The sequence below is a fragment of the Cynocephalus volans genome, chromosome 2 (genome assembly GCF_027409185.1).
Source record: "Cynocephalus volans isolate mCynVol1 chromosome 2, mCynVol1.pri, whole genome shotgun sequence".
NCBI lineage: Eukaryota > Metazoa > Chordata > Mammalia > Dermoptera > Cynocephalidae > Cynocephalus > Cynocephalus volans.
The window spans coordinates 149,418,861-149,431,653 of NC_084461.1; the positions used below are offsets into that span (position 1 = coordinate 149,418,861).

The window sequence follows — 12,793 nt, forward strand, 5'->3', positions numbered from 1 at the left end:
AGATGCCTGTCATGCAAGGAAGATGTGATCATTAGATGCCAAGTTTTGTCACGTGTGCATTTCTGAGGAGAGAGACTAGTAGTTCTTATCAGATTCTCCAAGGCATGTACAACCCAAAGTTTAAGGAGCACTGGTGAAGGGAAAGTGCCCTAGAAAGTACATCCAGGAAAGCATCAATCACTCTTCAACATCCTGCATTTAGTGGAGCCCCTGCCAGACTTTACCATACCATTCTATCCTCAAAACGCTGGATAACAGCACCTACAATGTTGTTTCAAAGCCAATGTTGATGGATTGCTGTATACGTGAATATGGAATTTCAATAATTAACTATAAGAATTCCTGGTGGGACAGTTGGCGGGACAATGAGCAAACCTAGATGTGTTTCTGTGTACGGAATTTTTGCTACATGTCCTGGGGAATTTTGTCTCCAGCAGCGTTTTGATAAAATAAGAGTTTGGTTCCATTGTTTGCAGGTAAGATCAAACTGGGAATCCAGAGGCCTGGGCTCTCAACGAGTGTTGGCCATGTGTGTGATTTAAAGTCTTAGGTGAGCCATATCCTCCTTGGGCATCTGTCCAAGGAGGTTAACAATTTCTAGCTTATCCACCCTTTAGGGATGGGGTAAGGATAGGACATAATAGCTGAAAGCACTTTGCAGTGGCTAAGTCCTAAAAACTCATGTCATGATTGTTTTTAGATATTTGTAGCAATATCTTAGTTATACTCTAAATTGTATCTTGACCCAGTGATAGTGATACCTAAAGTCTATATAACACTTGGCAATATATAAAAATCTCTTAATGCTATGTTGTCATTTAGTCCTCATAATCCACACTGTAAGTATCATTACCCCTATCTTACAGATAAAGATACTGAGTTTTAGAGAAGTTAGGGATAGGACTACCAGCTCCTTCCTTTAACATTTATTAAGTGTCTGTGGTATAGCAGATACTGTGCTTTAAGCTTGTGATACCAAAATGATTTAAGAAATAAATGGTCCCTTCTGCCAAGGACTCCAACTCAAGGCTTCTGGCCCCAAATCTACTGCTGGTCACACAGTGCCACCACCACTCTCTGCACTGAGAACACGTGGTCAGTAATTATAGTCCTTGTGGTCTGTGACTGCCATTGATTCAGTGCCTGTTACATGCCAGACACTCTGAGCACTTACTGCTGATTTTCATAACCATTCTGAAGGATGAGTCATTGTGTTCTTATCTTCAAGCCCCAAGGAGTTTGCCCAGTGTTCCACACCTAATACGTGGTCACACCGGGTACTATCAACAGTAGCAATGGAAACATTTATTGGGGGCTTACTATGTACCAAATACTGTGCTTTGAGGGTTTGCAGATTCTGTTATAAAACTTTTAAACACAACCCAGTGAGGAAGGAGCTTTTGTTATTCCCTTCAGAGATATGAGCAACTTGCCCGAAGTCACACAGCTAGTAGTAAGAGGTTACTGCCTTATAACGATCTGGGTCTCTATTGTACCAGGCGTAGTGTCCTTCAGGGCAAGGACCTTGTTGTGCATGTCTGTACCCCATCCCTGCAGAGGCTTCTTCATTGTTGGCACATGGTAGGCACCCACATGTGTTTGTTAGGTAAAAATATGTTCCTTGAAATGACATGCTGATCAAAAGGAAGACGGTAGCTGTCAAAAGTTGCTCTAAGGATGTTATGGCTCCTCGTACCTTATAACCTTGGGGATGCAGTCTGTTTCTCTTTGCCACAATGCCAATGGCACGCCAGTCATGCTCACCTTCTTGACCCCCAGGATTGCTAACCTGAAGATCCAGCTGGCCAAGCTCGACAGGGAGGCCTGGCCTGGAGTCCTAGACTCTGAGAGGGACCGACTGATCCTCATCAATGAGAAGGAGGAGCTGCTGAAGGAGATGCGCTTCATCAGTCCCCGGAAGTGGACCCAGAGTGAAGTGGAGCAGCTGGAGGTGGCCCGGAAGCGGCTGGAGAAGGACTTGCAAGCAGCCCGGGACACCCAGAGCAAGGCACTCACAGAGAGGTGGGCTGGGGCCAGGGGTGCATAGGACCTCTCCTCACTACCAGTCTGTCCTTCAGGCCTCTGCAGGGAGAAAGGGCGAGGAGGACACCCTGGAGGCTCCACTCTGAGCACACTCAGTTTAGAGATGTCACAGCTTTCCAAAGCACCTAATCAGGAAAAGATCAGCTACTCTGGCACTTTACACTGTCAATCGCGTTACCGAAGTCTGCTTGAGTACATGTTTTCAGAGATGTCTTTTGACTAAAGTAAGTCACATAACTGTATACAATGGGGTCTTCAAAAAGTTCATGGAAGGATTCATATTATCCTTTAATTCAATTTTTCCATGAATTTTTCGAAGTACCCTTGTATAATGTAGAACAGTCCAACTTTGTGGCAGTGACTCACACTTTATATTGTGACCTAGTATACACAAGTTTCACAAAATAATACATGCTCTTCTGATGTTTTCGCTCTTCTACTGCATTTCTTTTCGTGCTGTTCATGACCCACTAAATTGATTTTGCCACATGCTAAGGGGTTGCATTGGCTGTTTGGAAATTAGTGGTATAGATGGGGATTGCAAACTGGCATGCTTATGGGGCCAAGCAGAAAACAGAAATGCTAGAGGCCCACCTGGTGGCAGAACGCATCAGACCAGAGCACACAGACCCCACTTATCTAAAAGTGGGTGCTCTCTCCCCACTCCAGCAAGTGGGAGTGCAAGCCCCAGGCCACCAGAGGTCCTCATGTTTCAAAAAAGAAAACTGTTTAGACTTTTAAATATTGGCAACTGATCCAAATTTTTAAGAAATACTATGAATCAGCCTCATCTGTGGGCTTGATATAACCTGAAAGCCACTGGTTCACATTCTCTAGACCTTATAACAAACCTTGCCTTTATTTCCTCAAGTGTTCCCACCAGCCTCCATACCTGCATTGCACAGAATGTGACACAGTGTTCACAGGTCCTACAATCCCCAGCTTCACATTCATTCATTCATTCTGTCCATCAGCTGGGGTTTATTCATTCATTCGGGAAACGTTTTGCTGCACATATTATGTGTGCAGGGCAACTTGGGGGCTTCAGAAATTAATAAGACATGGTCCCTGCCCCATGACCTTTAAATCTTATCTAGTTATTTTCACTTTTTTTGGCAGCCAACTTTATTGAGCAAGGTTCCCTGCCCTTAAAGAACTGAGAATTGAAGCTAAAGATTTTCAAACTGTGTGTGTGTGTGTGTGTGTGTGTGTGTGTTTGTGTGTGTGTGTGTCCCCATAAGCAAGGGAATTCCTTTTTCCAGTGAAACCAGAGGCAGAAGCCCAGTTTGTAAAGCAGGTAAACATGCTTGTGTCCCAGTCGAAGCATCCTGGGAGTCCTAGGTGCCTATATATGCTCTCTCTGTGTCACCCCATGATGGGTCTTTCAGGGAGCCTGCAAGCTCTAAGGCACCCAGCTTGCAATACCACCCAGCAATTGAGTAAGCCCCATTTGCACATGGCATGGTGCAGGATGGGTCAAGTTGACCAGCCTCTGCCTAGCCTCTCATGGCTTCAAGGAGTCTCTTGACTGGTCATTGATGGGAAGCTGTCCCCACCAAGTGCTTTATCGGAACTACTAACAGTGGGGATGTCCAAAGTATATCCATTTCCTCTCCTCCATACTCTGCTGGCAGGAATGGCTGATTAGCCCTGAACCACCACCAGGTAGGTGGGAGAAGGAGAAAGATTGAACTTGAGTAATAGGTGTTTTGCAGCCCTTGGAAGCACCTGCTAGATGTCTTCTTCAGCACTAAGACTCTGTCCTGCTTTCCCTAGGACTGTGCACCCTGGAGACAGGCCTGTGTCTATGTGCCCTCGTGCCTTTAGTGTTAGTTGAAAGAATAAATGGTTAGCCAGCCTGAGCAGACCTTACTGGGCCTCTACACGCATCTTCCGGCCTCTGGACCCCTCACTTGCTCCCAGACTCTGTAACTGCCACTAGGAAACCCTCAGCTGTTCATCTTCCTTGCAGCCAGCAGCTGGAGAGAACAGAATCATGGCAGCCTTACTCCTTCTGGGGTCAAAAGAGACACCCTTCCTGCCTGCTGGCCTTGAGCAAGTCATTGACCAATGTGGGCTTTGGTGCCTCACAGGGAAAAAAACAGGGTAATTATGCTGAATTCCTGTGTAGTCTGATGACAGGTGATTGGACCAGATTGTGAATTAAGGCTTTTCTCTATAAAAATTTTGATTTCTTAAAACTAGGATTAGAGGTTCTCTTAGGGATTCCTAAGATATACTACATGTGAAAGCCACCATTATGTGCCAGACCCTGTAAACTATAGCATCTCATCTAAACCTTCCAGTAACCCTGAGGTTAATCTCCATTTTACACATGAGGAAATTGAGGCTCACCCGGCGTTAGCGAGTGACAGAGCTGGGCTTAGAAGCCCCGAGGTATGCTGGCTCTTCAGGCTGCTGCCCACTCAAAGGCCTTCCGTCACCACCTTCCACTCTATCTTTCAGAGGTCCCATGGCTCCTCTGGAACAGCAAGTCCAGTGAGGCCAGAATCTCCACTCCTCTGCAGCTGGCAACTTGGAGGTCCTGGAGGGCAGAGTGCTCTGGGGGATATGCAGTAGTATGGAAGCTATGTGTGCCCTAAAAGGGGTCTGAGGAGGGAGCCCACAGGAAGGGTTGGGACAGTGCTGATGGCGGTGAGCCTCCTGCAGGAGAAAGGAGAAAGCCACCCTGTTGGCTTTGTCTTTAGCTACAGCGTTTGGTTCCAGCTCCATGTTTGCTTGTCCTTGTTCTCTCTCCGACTGTGGTGTTCTGTTTTCCTTTTCTCTAGGTCTCTTTCTCTATGTCTTTATTTCTTATATGTGTGTGTATGTGTGTCTTTATTTTTTAGTGTCTCTGTTTCTCTCAAAACAGGGTGATTATGCTCCCCATCTTCACACAGCAGCCTCTCCCATTCAAAGTGCCTTAGAGGACAGGAATAGACATGTCCAGGAAAGGCAGACCACAGGACCTGCCAAACCCCAGTCACAAGTCAATCAGAGTTACAGGCATCCCAGTATCCCTCATCCTAGCTCCTGCTTCCCCCTGCCTTCCCACAGACCCTTCCCACCGCTCCCCAGAACTGGCGTGCAGTCACACAGGATGCTTGTCACAGCATGGGCTCCTTGGCCCCACCCCAGAGACCAATTCCATTCTTCAGGCTCGAGATGCATCCCAGGCTCTTGCATTTTTAACCAGCACTCCAGGTGCTGAGCTACAGCTTGTGGGGATTCCAGCCCCACCTTCTGGATCCTCTGCCTGCTTCCATGCTTGATGTGTCCTCGGCCTCCCAGCATGTGCCAGGCATCACACACATGCCATCTGGGCTGCTGAGCCCAACGCCACTGGGAGGAGGCCTCGGCACCTGCATGTTGCTGCCGGCACCTGTCCCCACCATGCTCAGAAAGTCAAGGCAGCCCACTCCCAGTTCCCTCAATAATCTCTCAGGCTCCAGCGGAGACTGCATTTACTCCCAGAGCACTCCTCTGTGGCTTTTCTTCCACAGAGAAGAGGAAAATGAGGTAGAAATGGTGAGCTCCAGCTGCTTCTTGGCCCCAGACCTCATGTCCTGTCTGGGCTTTGCTCTATGGAGCATCAAGAGATTCCACAGCCTTATCCATTCCATTGAGAGTCAAGGATTTTGTTCATTACAGGCTCCATCTGCCGGGCTGCTGCCCACCCCCACCAGCCCCAGGCAGGGCTCTGGAAAAGCAGCACTAGGGATCGAGCTGGCCAAGAACCATGCCAAGGCCACTCTGCCCACTGCCCCAGTTGTCTTTTCTGTAATTTCACAGGTTCAGTTACCCAGTAACAAGCCCTGCCCATCCTTCAACACTCTGCAGTTGTATCAGGAGCTAGCTGCGGTCTTCATTGCAGGGCATGTGTTGGAGGCCTGGGCATGTTGGTGGAGGGATGGCATGGTTTGGTTTTTCCATGAAAATGAGCCCTTTCTCTCAGGCCCTGGCTGGATTAGCTGTGCTCTGGGTGCATTTCCCAGTCCAGGGAGCAATGGGTCAGTCTGCCCTTCTCAAACAGGATGGCATAAGGGGATAAGGGGAAGGGAACCAATGCTAGAACACACCTGTCCATGGGAGAGCTGACATCCAGGTATTTCAGCAGAGCAAATGTACTTTGCCCATTTCGTGTGGGGGGAAAAGGTGTCCACTTAGCACACATTGAGTACGTCCACGTTGTGAACATTGTGCTGGGTGAGCAAGACACAGCCTCTGCCTCTTTGCAGTCTCCCATCAGCAAAGCAGTTCACAAACCTTGTGTGCCTAAAAATCACTGGGAGGCTTAATAAAAATACAGATTCCTGGGCCCTGCTGCCAGGCTTTCTGATTCAGCAGGTCCAAGCAGGACCCAGGAATGTGCATTTTATTAAGCGCTCTCCCTTTTCTCTTGCAGGTGGTCTCTGAGCCACAAGCTGAGAAATGCTTATCTAGTGGATACATGAGAGCAGCCCAGGTCGTGAGGCAGGCTTGATGGGGCCCCTTCTCTGTCCCAGATAGACATTCCAGGGGCCAGCCTACTCCCTGGAAAATTTCAGGAGAAGCTGGGGACTGAGATATGGGCCTGTATCCAGAGGTCTCTTCGAACACAAGGATTTTGCCTCCAGGGAGGTAGCTACTGAATTGGTCTTTAGTATCAGGCATGCTTGGGTGCAGATCTTTGCTCCCAGTTCCATGACACTCCATCACATTCACCAGCCTCTTCTCCCAGCTCTCTGGTCCCACTCTCTCCAGCTCCTTTGCTGACTGTTGCTAGTCCATTCAACCTTGGAATTTTGTATAGCCTCAGCCTTCTCTTGTTTTCCCCTCTATATTTTACCTGAAGATGGTGTATTAGTCTGCTAGGGGGGCCATAACAGAGCACCACAGGTCGGATGGCTTGAGCAACAGAAATTTATCATCTCACATTTTTGAAAGCTATAAGCCTAAGATCAAGGTGTTGATAGGGCTGATTTCTTCAGAGTCCTCTCTCCTTGGCTCATAGATGACCACCTTCTCCCTCTGTCTTTACATGGTCTTCCCTCTGTGCCTGTGTCCTAATCTCCTGTTATAAGTACACCAGTCATAGTGGATTAGAGTCTACCCTAATGACTTCATTTTACCTTTATCTCTTCTTAAAAGCCCTGTCTACAAGTACAGTCACATTCTGAGGTACTGGGGGCTAGACTTTAACTTAGGTATTTTGGGGAGATGAAAATCAGCCCAAATCAGATGGTAGTCTCATTCATGTGGTGATCCATATGATGGTGTCTCCCGCCTTGCCAACAGCACACCTGTTCAGCGTTTATATCCACAATCCATAATAGAACTCTTCTCTTGCCCTCAGCCTTCCCATCTCAGCAAATGCCATCTACAGACCCATTCAGTTGTTCATAGTCTTCCTCATTTACCGACTTGGCCTTGCCACCTCATGCAGCCCATGCACTTTCTCTGTCTCCTCTGGCAGCACTGAGTCCACACTGTCTGTAACACCATTGCAGCCACCTTCCCTGAATGAGTCTTCACCCTCCTGCCCATTCTCCTCACAGAAACCATGTGACCTCAAAATGAAAAAGTCTCTGCTCCATCCGCAGCTTGAAATATTCTCTCCTCCTGCAATTTTCCTAACCAGCTCCTGTCTGTCTATTGTATCGGCTTAAATTTCTCTACTAGTTGGGAATATAGCAGCTGCAAGAAACAGCCCCCAAAATCTCTGTGGCTTAACATAGTACTTTATTTCTTGCTCATATAATGTCTAATTGGGTATTCCTAGTTAACAGGCAGCCTTACATGTGGCCATCAGGAACCCAGGCTCTTGCCATCTGTGGCACGTTCCTTCTGAGACCACAAGAGTCCTTCCAAGAGACAGTGAGGAGACCCATCTCTTCTCTCAGCCACTTCTGCCTGATGCACATGGCTTCGGCTCCATCCCATTGTCCAGAACTCAGTCATATGCCCTGCCCACCCAGCTACAAGGGAGGCTGGGAAGGTGGTGCAGCCTGGCCCAGGGGCTGAGCAGGGTGCAGGTGTGGGCAAGCACCTGCAGTCTCAGCCACAAAGTCACTTGCTCCAAGAGGCTCACCTGCCAGTCCAAGTTGGGTCCCTCCTTTTATGTCCTTTTCTCCCATTCTTTACTTTTTCCTCATGGGCCTTGTCACACACTGTTAATTAGATATTTGAGTATTTCTTGAATATCTGTTCTCCCCTCTCCTGCCCTCCCCAGTAGAATGTGAACTCTATAAACAAGTTCTGTTTTGCTCACTACTTCATCTCCAGTGCCAAGGACAGGGTCTGGTGTGAGGTAGGTGCTCAGTAAATATTAGTTGAGGAGGGAAGGAAGGGATGGTTGGGTGTAATCCTAATTCTGCCACTAATTCTATAGGTTTAAGTAAATTATTTAACTCTTAGGAACTTCAACTTCCTTGTATGTAAAGTGGTAAAAATCATTCTTACCGTACAGCATTTGTGTGGCCGAATTAAGGCAATGTCATATGGTTCCTAGCACAGTGCCTGATGTATAGTAGGTGAGTAATCTAGCAATTACTATAGGCTTTTAATATATGTGGAGACTGTAATTCCCCAAACAGCAGAGTAAAATGCTTTCAGAAAGTTCTCGTGTATGTTGGTCTGTGTGTACATCTATAAAAGTACATACCCGTCCTTCCTTTTGGGGAGGGCTGGATTCCCCGGGGCATCTCCTTTATACCTTCTCTCCCTTCAGGTTAAAGTTAAACAGTAAGAGGAACCAGCTGGTGAGAGAACTGGAGGAAGCCACTCGGCAGCTAGCAACTCTGCACTCCCAGCTGAAAAGGTGAGTGGTGGGCGGCGGGGTGACTGCTCCCCTGAGGATGGCCTGTGTCCCCAGGTGGCCCAGCCCAGGCTCCATTCTTCACTTGCCCTCTGGAGCTTGAGTGTGGATGTTTAGAAGCACAGCAGGTGATTAGTCTAGCAGACGTGGGGTTGGTCTGTTGTGTCTGGGGGCAGGGGACTGACACAGAGGAGAAAGCCGTTGTCAGGTGTTAGTATGTCTTAAGACACATCTCTTATACCTACCAACTCACTTTTACAACACAGAGAGAGGAGGCCTCAGGCCTGAGCCTTGGTAGGCAGCAGTGCGCTGCTGGAGCTTAATAACATTTTGTTTTCATTAGATTTTTTTTTAAACGGTTGCCTTCTACCTGTTGTAAGTGATAATGCTTTTCAAATTACACTTAGGATATCAAGTTACCTTTGAAGATAAATGTTTTAAGTATAAAAAAGTGAGTTGATTCAATAAAGGTATTAAGAAATATTTTGGCTAGATTCAAATATGGAAAAATATCATGAAAATGCAAAGTGGCCAATGGAGGTTTGGGAAACCTCCATAGATGTAGAGGAAAAGGTGGACTTTCAAAGTAGCTAACTTGGGTTCGAATTCCAGCTCTGCCACTTCTGGTTATGTGGCCACCTCTGGGTGCCTGTTTTCTCTTCAGTACGGTGGGGGTGGATGGCCTGACCTGGAGACTGTCAAGCGGGTCTGCTGAGATCATGTATTCTCAGTGCTGTGGTGCTTTCCAGAGCTCAGCAGAAAGTCCCAGGTGGCCCACTGCACTCTGTATGTCTTCACTGTCCATGTTCTCCCTGTTCCCCAGTCTCTCAAGCAGCATGCAGTCCCTGTCCTCAGGCAGCAGCCCCGGATCCCTCACGTCCAGCCGGGGCTCCCTGGCCGCCTCCAGCCTGGACTCCTCCACCTCAGCCAGCTTCACTGACCTCTACTATGACCCGTTCGAGCAGCTGGACTCAGAGCTGCAGAGCAAGGTGGAGTTCCTGCTCCTGGAAGGGGCCACGGGCTTCCGGCCCTCAGGCTGCATCACCACCATCCACGAGGACGAGGTGGCCAAGACCCAGAAGGCAGAGAGAAGTGGCCGCCTACAGGCCCTGCGCTCCCTTTCTGGCACCCCAAAGTCTATGACCTCCTTGTCTCCACGCTCCTCTCTCTCCTCCCCATCCCCCCCCTGCTCCCCTCTCATCGCTGACCCCCTCCTGGCTGGAGATGCCTTTCTGAACCCCCTGGAGTTTGAAGACCCGGAGCTGAGTGCCACTCTTTGCGAACTGAGCCTTGGCAGCAGTGCCCGGGAGAGATACCGGCTAGAGGAACCGGGTACAGAGGGCAAGCAGTTGGGCCAAGGTAGAGAGCACCATATCCAGAGGATGGGATCCAGGAGGAGGGGAAGAGAGGCTTTGTGCTCAGGACCCCCAGTGATATTTATGGTCAGCATTTACTGACTGCTTTCCATGTGCCAGGTCTTTAGATGGCAGATTTATTTATTTATTCAATCACTAGAAATTTATTAACTCAGTATGTTCTAAGTCCTGTGCTAAGGGTAGACTCATTCATTGAACAGATATTTAGTACCTACTAAAACTATACGTCAGGTCCTATGCTAATGGACGTACATGGATTCATTCATATTTTCATTCATGCAACAGTCATGCCATGTGCCAAGCTCTGGGTTAGTCACTCAGGTACGGTGATGAAGACAAGGCCCCTATAATCATGAAATTTATGTTCAAATAGAGGCACAGGCAATAAACATGCAACCAGACAAAAGCACTGTGAAGAAAATAAAACAGAGAATGTGATAGAGCCTTCAGGTGGGAGGTGGGACTGCCAGTTCAGATCGGATTGTGAAGGAAGGTGACACTGAGTAGAGGCTTGAGTGGTGAGAAGGACCCAGCCTTTGGAAAAGCAATAGTTAAATCTCTGAGGCCAGAGCAAGGGACTAAAAGAGGGGTGAGGAAGCCATGAGTCAGAGGTCGGGGGTCACCAACAAAACTGGAGAATTAGGCAGAGTCCTGATCATGTAAGGCCCAGTGAGCTGTGGTAAGGAGTTTGGATTTTATCCTAATTGCAGCAGGGACCCATGTGACTGAAGCCAGAGAATGATTGATCTGATTCCCATTCTGCATGGGTGAACATTTCGGTGTGACTGAGATTCTTCAAAATAGATGACAGTGACAACCAAGATTTATTAGGAGAAGAACTCTTTAGCAGCAACCCTATAATAAATAGTAACAGTTAACATTTATTGGGGATATAGTATGTGTTGGGCACTGTGTTTTATATGGTGAAATAGGTTACTTCTATTCTGCCATTTCACAGCTAAAGAATCAGAGGTTCAGAGAGGTGATGTCACTTGCATTAGGTCACCCAGCCAACAAGAGAGGAAGCAAAGATTAGAACCTGGGTCTTTCTGACCCCAGAGCCCAACCCCTTTATTTTCATGCCCTGCTCTCCCTGCCCCAGGATAAGAAGCAGCTCAGTGTATTTATTCACGTGACATTCCTGGTGCTTGCTGGCCGCCCCCTGCCCCGCCTCCAACAATAATAGCTCTGATTTATTGAGTACTAGTGTATAGGATTCAGGTACCATTAAACATATTACTCATTCAAGTCTCACAATGACTGTCCAGTAGGTGCTATTTCTATCCCCATCTTACAGATAAACGAAGTGAGGCATAGTGAGGTTCAAAGACTTGTCTGAGGTTAGTCTCACAGCAGTGAAGTGGCTGGATCAGGACTGGCACCAGGATCACCTGCCCAAAACCCACATTCTCCATGTGCTCAGCTCTGACTGCAAAGTGCTTGTCTTACTGGCTTCTTGTGAGGCCAAAAAGAAGCAGCAGGACCCATCTCAGCCTCATGGCTTTAGGAACAAGCAGGAGCGCTGCTGCTGTGCCCAGAATTATCCATTTGTGTGCAGGGGCCAGTGGGAGCAAGGAGGGAGAATGGGCACTCCTGTTAACTAAAGGCTCTGAGTGCCAGTGGTTTCCTTAGAAGTAAAGCTGAGAGATCCCAGGGGTTACCTCGTCAGGAAGGGAGTCTTGCTGAGTACTCTCAAACAAAAATAAAAACAAGCGTCCAACTACAGCAGGTGGCAAACTTCAGAAAATTGTTCCCTGGAGAGGAGGGGTGCAGGTGGCATCTCTAATGAGGCTCAAGAAAAATGTCTCTGGTAGGGCATTTAGCTGAGTCAGGATGCTCAGACCCCTAGGAAGTGACGCACCTCCCTATCTCCCCTTGCCCACAGTGTCTCTGGGGCTTGAGGGCCAGAGACAGCACATGGGACGGGCATGCACAGGTCTCAGGACAGCATTTCCTTCATGCCATCTCCAGAAGCCTCCCCCGCAGCCAGCAATGCCAAGCAGAGCTCAGACGCTAAGCAGGTTATGCGATTAGTGCCGCTGTTCAGTCAGCAGACGAATTAATCTCCTTAAGTGGTTTCGTGGAGGGTGGAGATGCGTGGGTCTGTAGGCAGGAGGTCTCTGCAGGCTCAGCGGGTGGGCATGGGACACAGGCTGAGAATGCTGAGTGCAATGGCTGCTGGGCTTTCCATCGCCAGCACTTGGGCCAGTCTCCCAGGCTTGCCTCCTTACCCCTCTCCCCAGCCCGCTACACTCGTCTCTGTGCACCTCCATTGCAAGCCCCATCCTTCTCTGGTCTGGCCCCAGTGCAGGCACACAACGGGTGCTCAGAAGTGTTGGCCTTGGGGCTGCAGATCTGAATGTGGCCTTCACTGCTGTGCAGAGAGCAGAAACTGTCTTACTCATCTTTGTAGCCCTGAACCTGGCAATGGGCTTGGCACACCATAGGTGCTCATTACTTGGGCAAGGAAGGAACATGCAACGTGTGCTGAGTGCCCGGTTATGAGCCCCAGGTCAGAGACTTTCAGGGAGCTCTGTTAAGGGTAGGGTGAGGAGGAGTGGATAGGCTGAGTGGGAGA

The 12,793-nt window shown here is 48.4% G+C and overlaps 1 protein-coding gene across 1 annotated transcript in view; it reads left to right on the forward strand.

The window, feature by feature from the left end:
- WWC1 (WW and C2 domain containing 1) overlaps positions 1-12,793 on the forward strand; it is a 151,201-nt gene that overhangs the window by 107,315 nt on the left and 31,093 nt on the right. The window contains exons 9-11 of the mRNA XM_063086920.1: positions 1,780-2,022; positions 8,753-8,842; positions 9,663-10,198. Of these exons, the coding sequence (XP_062942990.1) occupies positions 1,780-2,022; positions 8,753-8,842; positions 9,663-10,198 (869 nt within the window). The remainder of the gene's footprint in view (positions 1-1,779; positions 2,023-8,752; positions 8,843-9,662; positions 10,199-12,793) is intronic.